Genomic DNA, 21351 nt, shown 5'->3' with positions numbered 1-21351 from the left:
AAAACAGTCCTCTGTCCTCTTTAGTAATTTTTTTAAAGGTTTCCATGAAAAACAGATTTTTCTCCTCTGAAGTATTAGGGCATGGTTGCAAAGGCAGACAAGCTGATCAGACAAGCATGGTTCTTCTTTTCCTTGCCCACTACCTTTAAATGACTTGGATTGTTTCCTATTTGTTTGGGTATTAAGAGTAATTTTCTACTAACTTAGTAAATTGAAGTAATTTGCTGAGTGATTGGATGATTGTAGAAACACAATAGAAGAGAGAGGAGCCCAAAGACATGCAGTGGAGAGTGGAAAGGTGGAGTCAAGAGTAGAACTTCCCTCTTGGTTGCAGTGGATGTTAGATCACCTCTTTCACTTTAGGAGCTTTTATTTACTGTGAATACAGCATATTTTGAAAACAAGAGGAAAAAACAGAAGAGTACTACTGGGCACACATGAGGTTTCTGGATGCTTTCTGAGTGTTCAAGCTTCTTTCTGTTGCTCATCTTCTTGTCTTTCCTAAAGTTCTGTCAATTGTCCATTTTAAATCTTACTTTAGAGATTATCTTATATAGTGGATGCATTTTTACGTGCTGGGGTTTAGTTTTTTGTGGTCATTCCTTCCTCTCCCATGAGTTTGCTGCTCCCATTTAATATCATTTTGAGGGCAGAGAGAGTAGAAAACAGTGATCAGTGTGAGAAATGAGATCCAACATCTAAATCTTCCTAAATGTGTAAGTGCTAGAAAAGAGCTATTTGTGGTTGGAGAAATGTGGGAATAGAGAAGCCATCTGTTGACTCAGGAGCTTCTACTTAGCATAGCTGACCATACAGTAATACAGAATTGTCTAAAATTCACCTTTCTACCTTTGCCAATTTCTCTGAAGCTGGCCAGACTTTCAAAATCTTTTAACAGCTCCTGTGCTTTCACCTGCACTAATTTTCTTTGCCAAGTGGTGTAGCAGTAACTAGACCTAACTCCTCTGGCCCTTTCAGGCGTAGTTCAGATGGAAGATGTGCTAAGTGGGTGCATTACTATTTACTTTTAATAAAAATAAAATTATTATGCAAAGCTCTGGTTCTCTTTTTAACAAAGAAATTGAAGCTACTTCCTCAGTGGAAATTTTAAGATAGGGATGAGAGCTGAGGAGCTAAACCAGCTTCTGAATCACACATCCCTGCAGTACTAGTAACATTACTTTTTCTTCCTTTTTACTTTTGTATAGAAGAGAAGAAGCCTAAAGTCAAGAAACCAAAATCAGAATTCCCTGTATACACAGCTCTGGAGTCAAGGGTGTATGTACCGTCTTATGATCATGGAGCTTCAATTGAAGAGATTGAGGAGCAGATGGATGATTGGTTGGGAGGCAGGAACAGAACCCAGAAAAAGAAGGTAGGTTCAAAATCTTTCATGTTGTTGTTTATTTTAAATGTTGATTCATTTGCTTACCTCTCAGGAAAACAGAATATTGTGTGTATACCACCACAATATTCATATACCATTAAAGTGTAGAGAAGTATTAATTGTCTGGCAGAGACATAAGAGAAAAAGTATCAGTTGTATCAGTGTTCAGTGTAATTTGTGTAATGATACTAGAAATGTTGTTATAATAGGATGCCGTTGATTAAGCTATATGAAAGCTCTCTAGGGTTTCTAATATAGATACTATTCCTGTTCACTAGAAATTAGTAGAATGTAATGCTGTCAAGTTGTATGAGGCTTGGTTCTTTCTCTTAATTGCAGTTAATAACATTTTGCTTGCAAGAATAGATTCTTCTCTATTAACAGAAAAGCAAAGGAAAAAGAAGAAACCTTCACTTCCTAATATGCAGATGTATTATCTTTTGATTATAGAACTGGTTACATACTTCGTGCATTTTATCTGATGCATGGGAAGGTTCTAACAATTCAGTTTAGGCCTATTGTTAAGGTTCTTTCTACTCAGAGATGAGGGTTCTTAGTGGCGGTTAGCATAATTGTTTTCTGGTAAATTTTATTAATTCATACTAGCTTGAAAATGTTTATTTTTCATGTTGGAACTGAGAATAAAAGTTGTAAATTAATCAGCTGTCTTGAAAATCTGCCTTCCTTGGAAGACAGATGAGAAGGGTGTGTTTGAAGTGAAGTTGGGTTGGCTGCATGCTTAATCATCTGGATCCACAAACTCATCTTCCCCTCTGACAGAAATTGAGTCTGTCTTTGAATTTCCATGAAAACGCAGAACTTGAATAAGACTGGGCCTATTCCATATATAAATTTACACCTCCTCACAGAATATATAGAAGTTGTGTCTTGAGAGACACTGCTAGGAGAACTAGTTGTAGGTCCATCCTTTCAGATGTCCTCAAAAAAACTAACTTGGTTTTCTACACTTCTGTCTGGATGTTCAGTATTGCAACTCATTGCTTTGATAAATTAGTGTATTTTTTAAATTATATTCTGTTACAAAAGGGGTTAACCTTTTAGGGACAATCAGGCAGTTTGTAGGTATACTGTCCGGGTAAAGTGTTTGACCTGAACAAACTGTGATGAGTTGTGCTTCCTTTGCTTGACAGCTAATATGTTATCATGGTGCAACATTGACATTTAATACAATAGTGGAGGGAAACAGATTCATAAACTGCACAAAGAAATAGACAGTGTATGTCACTGGCTCTAGTAGCCTGTAGGAACCATTTGTATGTAATAGGAGAAAGTCTGTGTCATATGATTTGTAATAAGCTCACTGGGAAAATGGTTGTACCACAAGTGAATTGTTCCTCACTGTCATTTGACACATTTTCCATTTTAAAAATACATATATTTTTCTTCACTTCGCATCATAGATGTGAACTGGGTCAGCATCCCTCTTCTGCCTCTTGCACGGACATGAAACCAAGTGGTGTGTAACGTTCACCTCTCAGTTCTGCTTGCTTTAGGAAAAAGTTAGTCTTTCATAAGTCATTTTGCCATCAGACCTTTTCTTGGGATTGTCATTCTTCACTCATAAAGAAATCTGTTAGCTTTTCTTTTTCCTTGTCTTCTGTGGCAGGGATGCGGACTGTGCCAGCCAACCAGTTACCTGTGTGGTAGAATCAAAGTAGTTTAATAAAATAATAGTTACTTTGTCGTCCTTCCAGGAGTAAGAACTGGAGTTGCTTCCCCTGCTATTGGTATCCCAAATGTAGATGATTACAATAATTTAATATTGTTCATCAACTGCTCTGCACTGTTGATATTTGTACTTTAGAGGTGCCTATAATCCATGAACTAATGTTTTTGAAGTGCTGCACTGTGCAAAGTGCCTAATTTGATAGAAAGTTTAGATTATGTTCAGTTTTTAGGTTGATTTATTCTTAATACTTTGAGTTCTTTTTTTCTTTGTGATTTTTTTCTTTTTGATTACTGCTTCCATAGGATTTATGTATTGAAGTAGATAAAGAACAGGCTGTAGAGAACAAAACAGATTCCTTCTTAGGCATTGTAAAATCATCTATGAAGGGAAGGAGAAAGAGGAATGTTTCTTCTTTCTTTTCATAAGGTTACATGGATGAAAACATGCTTATAGCATAGTAAAGTTTTTTTTCTGCCCAAGTTTGAGAATGCACTGAGCTTATGTCCATAAGGAGCTAGTCTTGCCATATTTTTACTCTTTACTTAGAACTGAATATTAAATGAAGTAATAAAAGGAAGCGAGCTATGGGGAGATAGATAATATCAGTATTGCAGAACTGAGAGGTGATTTTTCTGTATTTCTGTGTAGCAGTGATCCATCCACCTTTAGAACCTTTTTAGTATAGTTTTGATCATTGTGCTTTTCAAAAAAAAAACCAAAAAACTTAAGAGAAAGACTGGGTCAACAGTAAAAATAAATTTAGAAAATCATATTTATGCAGGAAGGTTAAATAGTTGGAGTTTTAGACCACAAAAAAAAAGGGAGGCTATGGGGAAATAACAGGATACAGTGTTTTTCCAGTGCATTCCAGTTTTGTTTTAGGTAAAATTACAATATTTTATTATGACTTATTACCTTTCATAAGTTCAGAGAGAAAGAAATACTCAATTTGTTTTGCAGCCAGGGTGCTTAAATTCATATTTGGGAACACATGTGGGGAGAAGCACATACCGAGAGCATGTTACCTGGATCACTTATGAAACCTTTCCATCTATCCTGTTCTTGAACTCAATCTGTTGGAAATAGTGTGAGCTGACTCAGATGTATTTGAGAGCATGGAAATGAAGTAATGGGACTCTAGAGAGGTTTTTATATATATAGAAAATCATATACTTACCTAGGACTAAATTGTATATTCATATAGTGCTGGTTATACAATTCATGCAAACTGCATATGACTATGAACTTGGGAGGAATGGCTAAAAGCTCCTTCTCATGCTGATCAATAAAACTCTTCAAAGCAAGCAAAGAAAAAGTTTATTTCAAAGATTGTTTTTGTTTTGTCACTGAATATTTGTTCTCTGTTTCTGAAAAGGGAGAAGATCCGCAAGATCTTCTTTCAGGTTATTGAGATCTTAATTTACTTAGCTTGAATTTCTGTGTTGTTTTTTTTTTTCTTTATCTGTCACTAAAAGGTGACTGAAAAACTTGTTCTGTGTAGGCTTGTTAGTAATTAAGGGAAATTTAGAGGGAATGAACTTCCTTTGAGATATATTATTTTGTGACTTGAATATGTTGTTAAGCCACAATTGCATTAGTTAGTAGCCATTTAACCCTTTACTTCCCTGTTGCGCAGCCTATTATGTGGAGCTGGAAGAAAGGAAAGGAACCTATGTTTTGTTACATCTGATCTTGTTCAGTCATTTCTGCAAATATTCGTGCAGGAGTATATGTATTCACTGGTTTTGGAATCATGCTATTGATGAATCATTTCTCTCAGTGGGATTTCTCTCATACTCTTTGTTCTGATTTGATTTTATGTGATTTGTAACACATGTTGTTTTCATGAGAGTTTATTGCTTATATGAAAAATATTGTTGTTGCATGAAAGTCTTGGCCCTTAAGTAATCACTGGGAGATTTATCATTGTCTTCAGTGGGACCAGGATTATAATTCCTTTTGGTTTACAGATTCTTCATCGTCTCCACTGGAATCTCCTTTTCATATCATTATTTGACTCATTCATCTCTGAAGATAGAGTTCCAAGTTCTGTCTCAATGACTGGTGAATACTTTTGACCTTTTGATATTTGCTTGCTCTGTAAAGAGGAGATAAAGGTGGAGAAAGACAGTGCCTGATCCCTTCCAGCTGGACCAGATGTATGGACAGAAAATGATGTTTCTCATTATTTTTGTTTTTCATGTTATCCTACGGCACTTCTTGGCATTTGGGTGTTTTTGATATTGCAGGAGCACCTGGCTTGATTTTACTAAAGCAGGAGTAGTAAAAACTATTTTTGTGCACAGAGAATGGGAAACTTAGCATACATCTCTTGCATTTGCTATACTTTTTACCTTTAAATTAGGATTAATAAAAATACTGTGAAATAAAAGTATACATAAGTATTGTTTTCACACGGTTTATTGTAGATGCTGAAAGTAGTTACCATTTTTTCTTAGTTATTGGACTGTAGACTGATCATTCTGGTGCTGAACTCTTCTCTGGTTAAAATGCAGCTTGTGGTTTTATTTTTCTCAGCCTGGGCCATCAAAGCACTGTGTTTTAGATATAGGATATTGATAACTGAGTGAGCTTTTTAATCATAAAGGTTTCTTTTGAAAGTTGGCTGTGGAACAGCAATATAAAATAACTTTAAATGTACAGAAGAGATATCTCTGCTTTCTAACATTAAAAGACAAAATGCCATACAAATGCTGAATTACTATTTTGTTAGCTTAAAATGTATAGATTTGACAATTAAGTCTCAGTAATTTTATAACCTTGTACGTTTTGTAATTGCCAGCTAGCCTGCCACCTGCTCTCTTCTGCCTTGGATCTTCCCACATCTGTGCTGCTTTGAAATCTGAGTATGCTTTTTCTTCAGTAGCAAATAATGTGGTGCTTGTTCTAATCCTCAGGGTTCCAACAAGATGTCATATGACAGATTACCTGAATACAGTTTCCAGGCTTTTAAAAAATGTTAATTTCTTAAGCAAGCAGTTTGTATCTTAGCAGGGTTAAGGTGCTGTGTAAACCAGATGTTTTAATAAATTGGTCTTTGAAGGGAAGGGTTATTCTCTTCTGGTGTGCAGCCTGAGGTCATTTAGTTTTGAAATAATTTATTTTCTCTTTCTAAGCAATGAAGCAAATATGCCATTTGAAAAGTGTGTCTGGATTCTAATGCTCTTCTATTCTTGGGACAGGTACAAGTAAGCAGCTAGCAGTCTGAGTTTCCTCATAGTGTCTAGCTAGTGGGCCTTAATCCTGACTCAGAAGGATTACTGTAGGTCTAGAAAGTAAATCTCTCTGTGTTCCCAGTGAATTTAAGGCTCTGTATTGAGACTGCCAGCAACCATACATGTTAGTGTCAGTTACGAAGCTATTCATTGGAGCTAGTCTAAGTTCATAATACATTTTAACCTGAGCTCCAAATTCTCATCAAATGGTGATGACTTTGAGTTGCTATTGATCTGGGCTATATTGAATTTAGTAACCCTGAGGTGAAAATCTCAGTATTCTATTACCAAACTCTTAAAAATGTAGTGTTACTGAAAAGATGCTTCATTAAAAAAAAAAAAAATCAAATCTTCATTAGAGTGTTACTGAAAGTGTTAAGAGTTCAGACTTTCCTGTGGATTTTTATGCTTAGTCTCACTGCAAATATCACAGACTCAGCCTAAGCAGAATATTGGGGTTTGCATATTGAAAAAACTCTACAGTTTATGTTGCATAGGCTACTCCTACAGTTGGCATATTTACATTACAGTTATTACTATGAATGAAAAATTATACACGTGCTTTTAAAAATAAGTGTTTAAATCTACCTATTTTCTTTGGCTCCTGTCCGAGGTCAGTGGACAGGTATGGAACAACGTATGTATTTTTCTTCTGTGCAACAGAATTCTAGTGATAAAATATTGATAACAGTTAAAATGATGGAATCATTTAGGTTTGAAAAGACCCCTCTAGATCATCAAGTCCAACTGTTAACTAAGCACCACCATGTTCACCGCTAAGCCACGTCTAAGTGCCATGTCTGTGTGCCTTTTGAACAGTTTCAAGAACAGTGATTCCACTGCTTCCCGGTACAGCCTGTTCCAAACTTGACCACTCTTTTAGTGAAGAAATTTTTCCTAGTATCCAATCTAAAACTCCTCTGGTGCAACATGAGGCCATTTTCTCTTGTCCTGTTGCTTGTTACCTGGGAAAAGAGACTGACCCCCACCTCACTACACCCTGCTCTGGAATCACTCTAGCACCTCAATTTCTTCACCTCCCCCTTTCATATAGTGAGGGGCCCAAAACTGGACCCAGGATTTGAGGTGTGGCCTCACCAGTGCCAAGTACAGGGGAATGATCACTGCCCTGGTCCTGCTGGCCACACTGTTGCTGATCCAGGCCAGGATGCCATTGGCCTCTTGGCCACCTGGGCACTCGCTGGCTCATGTTCAGCTGCTGTTGACCAGCACCCCCAGGTCCTTTTCCAGCTTGCATCTTTCCATCCACTCTGTCCCCAGCCTGTAGCACTGCAGGGGTTGTTGTGACCCAAGGGCAGGCACAGGCACTTGGCCTTGTTGAACCTCAGAGCTCTGGCCTCTCCCCATCAATCCAGCCTGTCCAGATCCCCGTGCAGAGCCTTCCTGCCCTCCAGCAGATGAACACTCCCACCCAGCTCAGTGTGTCTGCAAACTGACTGAGGGTGCCCTTGATCCCCCCATCTGGATCACTGATGAAGATATTAAACAGAACTGGTCCCAGCACTGAGCCCTGGGGAACAGCACTGGTGACCAGGCACCAGCTGGATGTAACTCCTTCGCTCTCTGGGCTTGGCCTTCCATTCAGGTGTTTGTCTAGCAAAGTGCACAACCAGCCAAGCCATGAACAGCCAGTTTCTGCATGAGATGCTGTGGCAAATGGTGTTAAGGACTTCACTGAAGTCCCGGTGGACACATCCAGAGCCTTTCTTTCATCCACTAAGCAGGTTATCTCATCATAGAAAAGGAGATCAGGTCAGTCAAGCAGGACCTGCCTTTCATAAACCTCTGCTGGCTGGGCCTGATTCCCTGGTTGTCCCACACTGTGATGGCTCCCAGGATTATCTGCTCCATGACCTTCCATGGCACCTTAGGAGAGTGATGAGAAGGCATTCTTTTGTTACACGTTATGTTGGTGATGTAGGGAACAGGCCTTGATATACCAACAAAATAGCTGGGCACCTTGGTTATTCTAAAATGTTTATGTAATTACATACTAGTGATTCTATTCATCTTTCTTTTCCTTTTTGCTGGCCACTGAGTCAGTCAGCCTAATGAACAAAAGAAAACCAGAAAGACCTTTTCAATTTTTCAAGCGTTGTAACTGACAGCCAATGTTTTTGTTGGTTTTATGGCTAATTTGTTTGTTTCTTTATGTGACTGTTGAACCAGAGCAGTCTATTTATAGGAAATTAGTGTATTTAGCATATTTCTGTCCATTTGGTATACTTTTTATTTTGTTTAGAAACAATAAATTTGTTTACTTTTATGTACTCTTTGAGTCATCTTTCCTTAAACACACACAATAACCTTCTTTTCAAGCTTCTGTCTTGAGTATTTAAGCCTCTAAGTACTTTACTTTGGACTTGAATAGCTTTAAGGAGAGAATAAATGTGATTCTAAAAAAACATTATTTTTAATTATTATGTTTTCCTTGGAGAGGATGACCCACATATTTAAATCTAGAATAAGGCTTGTCTGCTTTTGAGCTGTGAATATCGAATCATTAGGGTCAGGAATCTAATTTAATCTGCAGTATTAAACATGCAAGACTTTTTAGTCCTCAGGTTTTCTTAAGGAAGAATAAAATTATAGGATGATGGTGATATATTCTTTAACTAGCATCTCAAGTTGGTGATTTCAATGTTATGGCAAATATGCATCAAAGAACAAATTGTATTTGTAAATACATAATGAAAAAATTAATTTCTCCTAGCATCGGATTCAGAGAAAATGGTTTTTTATGACTGAGACAAATGCCACAAGTAGTAAGCATTAAACCAAGAGTTACAGAGTTTTGCCTGAAATAGGTCATGAATATGTAAAGACTGTGAATAAACACTAACTGAATAACTGCTATGTAAGTATGTGTAATTTATGTATTTCCTTTTTTGCCTCTCTCTCTTTGACCTTTAGTTAGGTTAGATTGATTAACAAAGCATACGAAACTTAATTTCTTTATTTATTCTTGTATTTCTAGAAAGTAATGGTGTGTTTTTAGAATATATTGTTCAATAATATCCTGCTTTCAAATATACTATGCTCAGGCCAGCTAGAACTGCAAGCAGGAAAGTCATGCTATAAACATTTAAAGGTAATATTAAAACTTACCTAATGATACAGAGAAATTATTTGATATGACAGCCAGAAAAAAAAGGGGATTGGAAACGGTATGTTTCACAGCACAACCAAAATTCAGTCTAGATTGCAAAGGAAACAAAGAACCAAAATATATATTTCCCTAAGGACATTTCCTAAAGATAGTAACAATACGTTATATAAACACTTATGCACTACTTAAAAACATAAATCAGCCATGCATATGTGTTGAATTAAGGCAATACAGTTGACATATGCCTGATATTTCCTGATTTTGATTGAGTTTTTAAACTTTCCTTCTAATTAAATATAGTAGCATGGGTTCTTGTCTTGTACAGACAAGAAGAGTAATACACTGATTTCAACACCATGCTATAGATGTTGTGGTGTCAAATTTTAGCTTTCAGTAGTTTTCCAACTGAATCTGTGTTCCAGAAGAAGTGATTGATGTGACTTGCTGCCATAATTCAATCTTACTAGTTTCACACATGTACTTTCAGTATGTAGTCCTCAGGTTTTTGGGTCTGTCAGTTGAAAACTACCAAAGAGCTCCGGTTAATTGTGCAAAGTATTAACCTGTGGGGACAAACACACAGGGTTTTTAAAATGCAGCTCTGCTTCTGTACTGGGCAGTACTATAATCTCAGTTGAGGCACCTGCCTGGGTCCAAATTAGGGCTGTATAGCTTTTTACATTAACTTTTATAACTCTGGTTGGACTTGTTAATTTATTTCAGATCTCAAGTCCTGCTGCATTTCTGAGATAGACATGGTAGTTGTCTATCACAGAAAAACTTGGTAGTTGACATAAACAAGAGAAACCTCATTCCTGTGAGGAGAAACTGGAAGTTGATCTTTCCCAGTCAATCCTTGAAGATCTAACTTTTGTCGTTAGTGGTGTCTCTTCTGTCCTGGAGGTCATATCCATTTTACATACATTTGCAAGAAATTGTGCAGTGCTTTTGTAATTAATAGTTTTTGTTGCACTGGTTTTGTTTTCCTCTCAGCCTGGGAGAGATGTAGCAAAACATCTGATGGGATTGCTCTGATTTAGCCCAGTTGGAGTCAGGGGGTAGTGGAAATCCTAGTTTTCCTAGGTGGAGTTCCCTCACTCACTTCCCAAAACAAAGTCACTCCTATCTCAACTACAGAAGGAAGAGTAAAGAAGCAGAAGGGAGTAGTTGCACAAACCAGGGGTAGGAGCTGGAAGAAGATGTGAAAGGTGGTTAATCACTGTGACCTTGCTCCACTTGCCTGCCCATCCAAGAGAAGGGAGAGAGAGCAATTCATCAATCCCTGTATCCTCACAATTCCGGCAACAAATGAGAGGCAAGGATGTTAAATATCCCTGAAATGGGATTTTCACAGTATCCACAACTTAGGGATCAGAAAGAATTTGCAGTTTATAGCACTGACTTCTGTAGTTCAATTCACTGCTGCTCTTTTTGGCTTTTTAACATGAATTTGAAAAGTGCAAACTGTTGCAAAATAGTTACTTACTTTTCTTGGTATGATTTTAGCTATCTTTAAGTTGGAGAATGAAGTTAGCTTCAAATAAATCCAGTTTTAATTTATAAGTGTAAATACATAGTGATGTTTCTGTATCATATTTTCCAGACCAACCAATTAAAATCTGGTTAGATTCAGCATCTTACCTTCTTTCACAGTGCATGGTACTGCTGCTTTCCTTTCTTTTTCTTCCTGGGCCCATGGACTATAGTGATGTTTGGTCAAGTTTATTTATAGAAATTACCTAGGAACTGTAATCTATGGTAAACTCCAATTACTAAAAATAAACTGAACCATGTCAGACATGTTTGGCTTTTGTTTATAGTAAGTATGTAGTCTTGCCTTGCCTAGGAACCATTTAGTACTACTGACATAAGCATTTTGTCACTTCAGAATTTTCAGAGAATCTCAATCTAGTTAATCAGCTATTTTCTATATTGGTTTTGTCAGGCAGAATGCAGTTTTGAAAAGATCACCTTTAGTCTTCAGACTCTCAGTTCAGCACACTTGAGCATGCAGTTGCATTCCATTTAAAGGAATAGGAGTTGTGTCCATAACCATTCTTATAAAATGCTACGGGATAATACATTACTTACCCAAACCTGCAAAAGAGGAGAGTACTCTTAAAGTAGGCACAGTATGAGAAATGGTACATTGTAGTGAAGTTTATCATATTGGTGATGGCACTTTCTATAATCTCCAAAACACAGAATTTTTTTAATACAGTGGCTATCCTTGAGATGCAAATTGTGAAGGAGTGGATGTTCTTGCATCATTTGCAATTGAGTACTATGGAAAGCTTGTGTTTTGTTGCAGCCCCCAGACTTTCACAAAGTAAGCATGCATTTACAGCATGCATTTACTTGATGTGTTGTATAGCATCAGATATTTACACAGACCTCTTTAGGGAACATCAGCCTTCTGACCATCCAAAATCCTCCTAGTGGTGTTACTTTTAATCATAAAATAAACTGTGTGCCTGGGTTTGTTTTTTTAAAAAAACATGCAATCATGAACATGGAAAACATAATACTTCAATTTTTACTATTTACTAGGTGGTATTTGTAATTCACATTGGAAATCTGGATTGGAATAGGTCTAGAAAGAAAATATATCAATAGAGGTTCTAGGTTCGTAACTAGGGGATCTAAGTTTGTAACTTCTAGTGTTATGTGTGTGTTTCGGGGGTTTTTTAACTATACTGGTCTTGATGACTGAAAATTTACCAGTAACTGCAATCTGTCACTGCTTTGGGCATTTTCTTTATTGTCCTTGTTTGGAGAACTTGCCTGGTAATGAGAAATTGAGCACAGGAAGAATGAGACTGGCGTTAATGGTGCATTTTCAAATGGCAACAAATTATGGGAAGGAAAATCTGTGTGAATGAAAAAAGGCTACCTTTGATTTTTGCTTAGCCCAAACATTGTGGTTATACTTGGGAATTTGACAGGCAGGTTCAATGTTTATATGTTTACCTAGTTTTACTACTGTTGTCCTTATTTTCAATTACATGCATACTATTTCTTGATAATTAACAATTTTGAAATATGGGAGTTTTTTGGCAGTGCTCTGCTTGAGGTTGTCATCACAGATCTGTGTTTTATGAATACATGATAACTTCTCAGATTCTCTCTCCCCCCTCCCCATTACTACTTGACAACTTAGACTGTTGGAAAACAGAACTGAAGTTGAGTTTAGTATGGGCCATGTTCATGACATTTTCCAGGTAGCCCGTTTAGGGTCCTAAATGCAGATATTGTTTCTGATTCTTTCAGGCATATTCTGCTGGGACAGTAGATTTTTTTTTCCTTTCCTTTTTTTTTTTTTTCTCTTTCATAGCCAAAATTCACACTTGCCTTGAGCCATGTCAGAGCATCTGTTAGGTTGTCGGCTAGATACCAATCTCTATTTTTGTTCTCTACCAAAGTGAACTTATATGTTGAAAGCAAATCTCTACATTTTGGTATTCTTCATAGCAGAATGTTATCATCTTTGGAAATCTTGTCCATTTGGAGAAGGGTGCTGAATTTTTCCTTTGGATTTTAGTATACTGGTAGTCCTGAGTCATACTTACATAGTACTGCATTCCACAGAATGTCTATACACTTTGGGGATGCAAAGTACCTCCTGCATTTCAGTTAAAAATTAAGAGATCAAAATATCCAGGCATTAGAGCAAGATAGTATTGCTAGTAAAAGAATTTAGTTGCATTTGATGTGAAAGAAAGAACATTATTTTAGATGTTATCTGCGGTGGTGAAATGCTTCAGAGACAATTAAAACTATATTTGAAGGAAATCAAGGGACACAAAAAGCCCCCTGATTTTGGATAAGCTGTTTAAGATGAATGAAGGTAGGAGAAACATGTTGCCTCCAACAGACCAATGTAAAAAAACCAGAAAACCAAACAAACCCAAAAGTTATTGAGGTAAGATCTCTATTTTATGATAAATTGTGCCAGGAAGCCTGACACAAAAGCTGGACAAAGGACGGAAGACGAAGGAGAGGACAGCACTGCTGAGCAGTCAGCAGGATTAGCTGTGTAATAGTATCTTGTTCATTATGACACCATCAAAGGATGGTTTAGTCTATTGAATGGTACTTAAATACCATATGTCAATGTTTTCAGAATACCCATAATATGGCATATTGTACTGAAGTTGATAAAAGAGAGTATACAGCCTGATGTTGTTAAATATTTGACATTTTCATGAGTCAAATAACCTTGCAAGGAAAAACACTCTTTTTTAGTAAGGACTAATCATATGCTTTAATGTATCTGCATGCCCTTGGGCTCATCTTCTCCAGTAAATTTAGCATGGCTAAAGATTTTTAATGTGTCAACTAATTATGAAATAAGTTGCCACATGCAATCTGTTGAGACTTAGTACCCTATGCACTTATTTTTTGAAGTTTATGAAATTTACAGAATTCTTCTCTTGAAGAATTCATTGACCTATGTGCTGTAGAAGATTTTTAATTTTGTGTTCTCTATCAAATGGAAATACTTTTTAAATTGCATTTCAGAATCCAAATAGAGTGGTGTTTGAGAGAGAATGAAATGAAAAACATGCATTCCCTTTCTTTGGGAATTTGTCTCCACGTTAATGTATCACAGGCCAAACCTAATTACCTATTCAACCTATATTTTATTTGATCTACATGCCTGAGTGTCCTATAATCAAATTTACTGAAGAGCTTCTCACTTTTTTCTGCATTAAAACAATTGCCTTGAAGCAGCTAACAATTAAAAAATAAATGAGTTAACACTTTCTGCTAAGTGCTACCATTTAAGTTGTAATATGCAATTAAAAACTACATTTTAATTTCTGTTCAATTACATTGACTTAAATAGTAATTTTAATGTTATACTTATGAACCATTTAATTGTGACATTTTTCCTCTGGCATGCGTGATGCAAAAGTAGATTCGATTTTGAGAATGTGGCAAAAAGTAACCTTTTCCCCCTGATGGTTTGCTGTAATGACAAAAAGACAGAATTACCTGGGCATTGTGTAAATATGATCAAACAATTTAATTTCAAAAGCCATAAAAATATGTTGGCATTCAAGTTATTTTTCATGTTTTTAAAAACTACCTACTTCATAGGAGGAATACTCAGATTGCTTTATGGTAATGTAGATGGATATTTGAAACATCCAAGCACGTACTTGGTCATGTTAACAACAATAGGTTAAAGAAAGGTTTGTGTTAAGTATAGACCCAAAGCCTGGTAGAACCTGAAGTGTGGAAATATGTATTGTAGAGCAGTGGCCTTTTTCAGGTGTGTATTGTTAAAGACAGATGCTTTAACACTTCGGCTTTAGCGCCTTCTTTTAAAAAGAAAATGGTGTATGAGTTGATGCATTGTGAACAGCTAGTTAACATATTTTTATGTTAAAACATAATAATATGTTAAGAGAGAACTTGCTATGGAACAAGGTCCTTATTAGAATGGATTAAGATTTTCTTTTCCCCCTTGAACCCTCCAGGTCCTTTTAGCATGCTGAAAATCACATTGAAGCATTTTCTAATGTCCAGAATACACTTGGAGTAAATAATAATAACCCGAGTGCTCATGTCCCTCTTCTGTGATGCATTTCTCTGTTCTGTTCAGGTTACTGGCTGTAGGGGTGTGAACAGAATCAGAAAACTGTGATTAAGCAAAACAAAACTTGGCCTAAAAGGTTTTTTTTAATGTTTTCTCAAGTGAGATTCTATGTCTCTGGAAGGACCTTATTTCATCCATTTGGTAGTACCTTTTGTGGTTTTGATCTCTGAATAATACTGGAAGTTTAGTCACCCTTCTACCAGTAAACCTGGTTCTGTACCACTTCCAGTGATACAGATTGATGAGTTTCCAGCTTATGTATAAATTGAAAGTATCACGCACTTTGTTTAATGCCATCCCAATTATATTATCAGATTCATAAAGTTCTTAAGGTATGCAGATCTTTGCAAAGAACCAGAATTTTAAAGTATCTGTTTTTCTGATGTTCAATCCTGTTTCATGAAAAATTGTATCTTAGGGCTGGAATGAGCTTTAAAACATCTAGTTGTGTTTCCTTCTGTTACACAAGTTCAGGTATTGCTGTGAACTCAGATGCTGTGGTGAAGACACAGCATCTTTACTACCAAGAAGGGTTCTTAGTATCATTTAATGAGACTGTTGCTGGAGAGGACATTACGGAACAGTGTTGTGGTTTTGGAGTGCTATTTCCCAATTTAGGGTTCTCACTGAAACACTCCAAACCATGCACTGCTCGACCACTACCCCTCACCCTGTGATGGGCTGCAGAGGAGAATTGGAGGCACAAAAGTTAAAGATCATGGGCTGAGATAGGAACAGTTTACTGGAAATAGCAACGAGATAAGAAAATGAACAGCAACAGCAGCAATAGTAATGACAGAGTTTACAGGAAAAGGCGAACGAATCACATGTGATTGATTGCTCAGCTCCCACAGAAACCCCCTGACCATACCCAACCTCTGCTCTCTAAGGGAGCCCATCCCCAGAAGATTACATGAGGTGGTATAGAATAACCTCTGGGTCCTAAGCATGCTTCCTTCTGGCTACTGCAAAAATTAACCCTGTTCTGGCCAGAACCAGAACAGTCTTTCAGTTCCAGTCCCAACCTCATAACTCAGTGTCTTCATACAGCAGTGTCAGCATGATTGGTGGATCTGCTTAAGAAAGGAGGAAGAGTACAATGTAAGAAAAAAATACGTGTTCTGGGATTGTCAAAGTTTGATGTGGGTGCACTTGCAGGAGAAGGAAGGCAATAAATGGTGTGGTGAGTATGTACTGAGAGATGAATGAGAACTGTAGCTCCTGAAATGTTATCCCTCATACCACAGGAATGATGACCTTTGCAAAAACCCCTCAGATTTATGAGAAGTGCAACAGTGGATTATAGGAGGCTGTGTCTCTGTGTGTATTTTGTTACTTCATTAAGGAGTTTTAGGATTTTGGATGCATTTCTACACCGAGCTTGATAGATACCATTTTTCCCATCAAACTGCATAGAATTTTAGGAAGTATAACTTTAAAAAACATTTTATCTTTCTTAACAATTTGCTAATCAATAAATGACTTGCACCTTCACCCAAATTTAACTGTTCTAACAGGGTTTGTGGCTCAGGATACAAGAATGATTGCAAATGTGAGTGTCTCTCTGAACATCAGGACATGCTCTCTTTATTGTGAGAGTGACAGACCAGTGGCACAGGTAGCGTAGAGAGGTTGTGGAGTCTCCTTCATTGGAGACAGATATTCAAAAACTATCTGGTCATGATCCTTTGCAGCTGGCTCTAGTGGACCTGCTTGAGCCAGGTGTTGGACCAGATGACCTCCGGAGGTGCCTTCCAATCCCAGCCGCTCTGCAGTTCTGTACTGCATTTATTCATTGACTTTAATCCTAGTCTCAAACAATTCCAGGGTGATGTCATTTTTAATTGACTATAAGAACGTATTCTGAGAGAAACATCTTAATCATCAGATATAAGCTATGTCTTGTATCTTCTTGATCAAGTAAAACTGAAATAGAAGTGGTTCTTCCAAACACCTCTAGTTAAAGAAAACTGGGGTTAGAAAGTTCATTAGTTAATTTAGGCTTCTGATACTATTTGAGGACTGTGTAGGGAGTAATTGTTCTCTAACTTTAAATGAGGACATCTATGGTCTAACAACCTCTTTTATGATTGTGTATCTTTTTAATACGTGCTCATTTTATCTGTGTTTTATAGAATTGTAATTTTTGTCTGTAATCTCTTTGAACCTTTGTGATCATGAAAGGGCTTCAGCATTTAAGTGAAGTCAACCAGTATGTTCTGCCATTTAAAAGAGGTGATAATAACATTTTTAGGAAGTAGACATCTGTGGAAGATTTTCCTTTTTTATAAGGTAGTAAAAAAAAAAGTGAATAATTTTTTTTTCAGAAGCACCCAAATCACTTAGGGAATAATTTTTTATTAAAATTATCATTAGTTGGTGTAGGAAATTCAACCAGTTTGTTAGGTCATACCAATAAGGGATACATTTTTAATATTTATTTGTTGTGGAGGTAGATCTGCAGGCTACTTTATTGCTAGAAGAGTTTTACTTAAAATCTGGTATTTGCACTGTTGCAACCAGCAGCAGCAATTGTAGATGCTGGGTAATCTCCTGTAGTTTTAAGGGGATATCACCAGAAATTGTTCCCCAGAACTTCTCCTAGACACAAACCATTTATTTTGGTATTTCATAATTGTTCAGTGGGTGTACTGAGCCTGGCTGCCAGGTCTCTACCCAGCCACTCTTTCACTCCTTATTCTCAACATAACTGAGAATATTATAAAAATAAGATGAAAAAGCTCTTGGGTCTCAGTAAAGATATGGAGATAAGTAATCCATTGCTGGCACAGACAAAATAGACTTGACTTGGGAAAAATTTAATTTATTGCCAGGTAAAATAAAGTTGGATTGTGAGAAATAAAGACAAAACCTAGAACACCTTCCTCCCACTCCCCTTGAAGTTGAAGGCTCAACTTCACTCCTCTCCCAATTCCTCTCCCCCTTCCCTGCTCCCAGTGGCACTGAGGGTTGGGGTAGCAGGCATTTGGTCAGTCTGTAACAGTTCCTCACTGCCACTCCTTCCTTCTCACACTTTCCTGCTCCAGTGTGGGTCCTCCACCAGCTGCAGTGTGGATCTATGCTCCAGCATGGTCTGTTCCACAGGCTGCCAGGGAGTCTCTGCTGTGGTGCCAGGAGCACCTCTTTCCTCTCCTTCTCTGACCTTGGTGCCTGCAGGGCTGTTTCTCACATTTCCCCTCAGACTGCTGCACAGCACTCTGCCCATTCCTAAATACAGTGCCACCAGAGGTTCCCAGAGGTGCCACCAGCTTGGCTGACAGCTCAGCTGTGTCCTGTAGTGGGTCTGCTGGAGCCGGCTGTGTCCAGCACAGGGCAGCCCCTCACCTCCTTTTAGAGAGGCTATCTTGGCTACCAAAATTCTGCCTGCAGTCAGCTGATAAAAAATTCTCACTTTCCCAGTCATATTTCTAAAGATTTTTGCAATGAAATACTGAAGTGTTTTCATTCTTTTTACATCCCCTGTTTTTCCAAGGTGATGTAGCTTTAACCAGATTACTTCATATCAATGACTAGGCATTAACAAGTCACTATTTTTGAGCACTTTTAGCTCTATTGACAAGAAAATACTTTTATTAAAGTAATATAAAGTTGTTTTTCAAGATGTTCTTGTTCTGCAAAACCTAAGAATTACTGCTTTGCTGTGCCTTCTACAGATTATTGGTGAAGAACTGGAGCATTTTTAAAGTCAGTATTAAAAACTCCTCTTGGTTCTGAACTCTTGAAATAGGAATAAATAATGAATAGGAAAGGAGAAGGAAAATCAGCTCTGCGTGGCTGTTTGTCATTTAGAGATTTACATGAAAAAAAGGTTAAAAAAAAAGGTAAAATAGTTATAAAGAAAATCTGTAGAAATTACTGAAGGGTTTGAAATGGTGTCTACTGATACTTGGAGAGTGACCTTTATGGGAGAAAATACTTGTTATTAAAGGTTTGCTTGGTCTGGGAGGAAGACAGAGAAAGGCCAGTGGCTAGAAGTGAAAGGCAGAGATGTTGGAATGAATGTAGAGTAATAGCACTCATCTTGTGAGTATATAGCACATCTTGTGCTTCATTTTCAAGTATCTCTGTTTGCCACCTTTTCTGTAAGATGACTGATTAATACTGTTTTTCGAGTATCTGCAACTTTCTGAATATAGTCATAAATTTTAAAAATTGTCTTACTGCTTCATGTAGCTGGTTCTTAACCTGATTTATATTTAATTCTTCTCCTCCTCCCCTGATTTTTGTCCGTCTTTTTGAACACGGATTTTTCAGTCTTAAGTTATGGCTTATTCTAAGTCTAGAGATACCCTGGCAGCACCAAATAATACTGCTGAAGATGGTGGTGAGAGAATCTCTTATTCATTAAGGCTTCCTGGTGAGGTTAAGTAAGATACCTATACATGCATACATACGTACATTTATTTATATTTATATTTAGGCACATCTTAGGAATGAGAGAGCTGAATAATAATTAGGTTTTGACCTGCATTAGCTGTGAAGTGTACTTGTAAATAAATATTTTAGTTATTGTTTCTGAATAGATGGAAACTGGTTTTGTTTTCCCAAAAACATATGGGATCTGTTGTATTGGCATTATATGTTTATGGACATATTTGCATTTTGGTTTGTAATATGTTTAAACTCTCAGAGTTGAATTTTGGTTTTGGTTTTTTGGGCGGGGGGATTGGTTTTCTGGTTTTGTTTGTTTCAATGTTTACAGATTATCTGTTGACATGCAGTTAGGATGGGTTAACATATAGCTTGAAGGTAAAACAAAATTGTCAAAATTATGAATAATCAATATGGTAGCCAGCAGAGGAACCACAAATATAACCATTTTACTCGAATTAAGTTATTCTTGTCTCAGACTAAAAAGTGAAGATAACTGCTTTGGGGGGTGAGTGTGTTGACGAGCTTCAGAAAGGGAAAGGCTTATGCAAATCCAAAATAAAGTAAGCCCAAGAAAAAAAATTACTACTTTTTTTTTCCCCCAAGAAGTAGAGAAAGGGACACTATCAAGGAGTTTGATGAAATACTGGATGATCAAAATATAAAGCAGTTTCAAGGAGATGCTAGGGCCAGAAGTCTTTTTCACCCATGTTTACTACAAGGAAGTTTAGAGAGTTTTGACATCATGTATTGAAGACAAGTGAGAAGGGAACGTTTTAGGTTGAAGTGTTCATCTGAGGATGATAAATAACAAATTGCTTGGAACAGTGGTCTTCACCATTCATTGACCTGAAAAGAACTCTAACATCCAATCCATTTAATACTGCTGTTAATATTTTAGCAATTACTTAAATGAGCCTTGAAATGAAAGATAGAAATAGGATACCAATTTTTGAGCTTGCTTGAGGATTCTGGGAAGTACAGACTGATTAGCATGAATTCCATACTGGGTAATTTTTCGAAGTTATGAAATGAATGGTACTACTAGGAGTGCCAATTTAAAAATAATAGTAAGAAGTCAGTGTGAATTTAAAGAAAAGTTATGCCTTACTATCTATTAGAGCTTTACAATGCACTTGGATTTTATAAAGGTTTTGACAGGTTCTGTCAGCAAGACTTCTTAGAGAGACAAAGTAATGTTAAGATGGAAAGGAAAATCTTTAGAGTAATGCTTATCAAGAACAGGAAACATACATTTTTGTTATTGCAAAATGTCACTAGAGGGGTTTCATATCTGCAAGGATATGTTCAGTACTGGAAATTGTCTATAGTGCAGTGAATTGCAAGGGGTAACAGAGTTATTCAGGGCAGCACTAATTGAAATGTCTGTGAAATCCTCATTCTCAAACAGGCAAGGTTTAGAAAAATCTCTCCAAGGAGTACTATCTTTTCCTATGGACTCTCCTCAGCTATGTGTTTAGAAGGTAAAGAAATCACATGGCTTCCAGGTAGTGGGGTTTTTGGTGGGTTTTATTTTTTAATTTTTTTTTTTCCTTCTCCCTCCTATATTATATCTGAAGCTGTAGAGCACATCAGAAATATATGGGACAGAGAAATGAAAAGGCAGCAGGGTATGGTAAGAAGTGAGAAACTGAATGTGTAGAAAGCCAGCTTATGATGTTGATTTAGAGCAAAAATGGTATGAGGAGAGTGGACAGCTTTGTAACCGAAATGGATTCAACTTCATGCTTAGGAAGTCCCTAAACCATGTTGAGGGTAGCTGTGAGGAAGGAAAGAATATCTGTCCTAAAGCATGCTGCTGCATGTCGTAGAAGACCTGATAATGAGGAAGATGAAACTTCGTGTTTCTGTTCTTAGGTTCTCACTATTCTCTAAGAGCTGTTGTCTACT

At 37.0% G+C, this 21351-nt stretch overlaps 1 protein-coding gene across 1 annotated transcript in view; it reads left to right on the top strand.

Annotated features, from left to right (window-relative positions):
• The window catches only part of DNAJC1 (DnaJ heat shock protein family (Hsp40) member C1), a 71399-nt gene that overhangs the window by 27432 nt on the left and 22616 nt on the right, over nucleotides 1-21351 (top strand). Inside the window, exon 8 of the mRNA XM_017741409.1 lies at nucleotides 1209-1375. Coding sequence (XP_017596898.1) covers nucleotides 1209-1375 — 167 coding nt within the window. The remainder of the gene's footprint in view (nucleotides 1-1208; nucleotides 1376-21351) is intronic.

This window comes from Corvus brachyrhynchos, unplaced genomic scaffold, assembly GCF_000691975.1.
Source record: "Corvus brachyrhynchos isolate BGI_N302 unplaced genomic scaffold, ASM69197v1 scaffold167, whole genome shotgun sequence".
In the NCBI taxonomy this organism is placed as follows: domain Eukaryota; kingdom Metazoa; phylum Chordata; class Aves; order Passeriformes; family Corvidae; genus Corvus; species Corvus brachyrhynchos.
The sequence above is the reverse complement of the archived record's forward strand: the minus strand, read 5'-3'. Positions and strand labels throughout refer to the sequence as shown.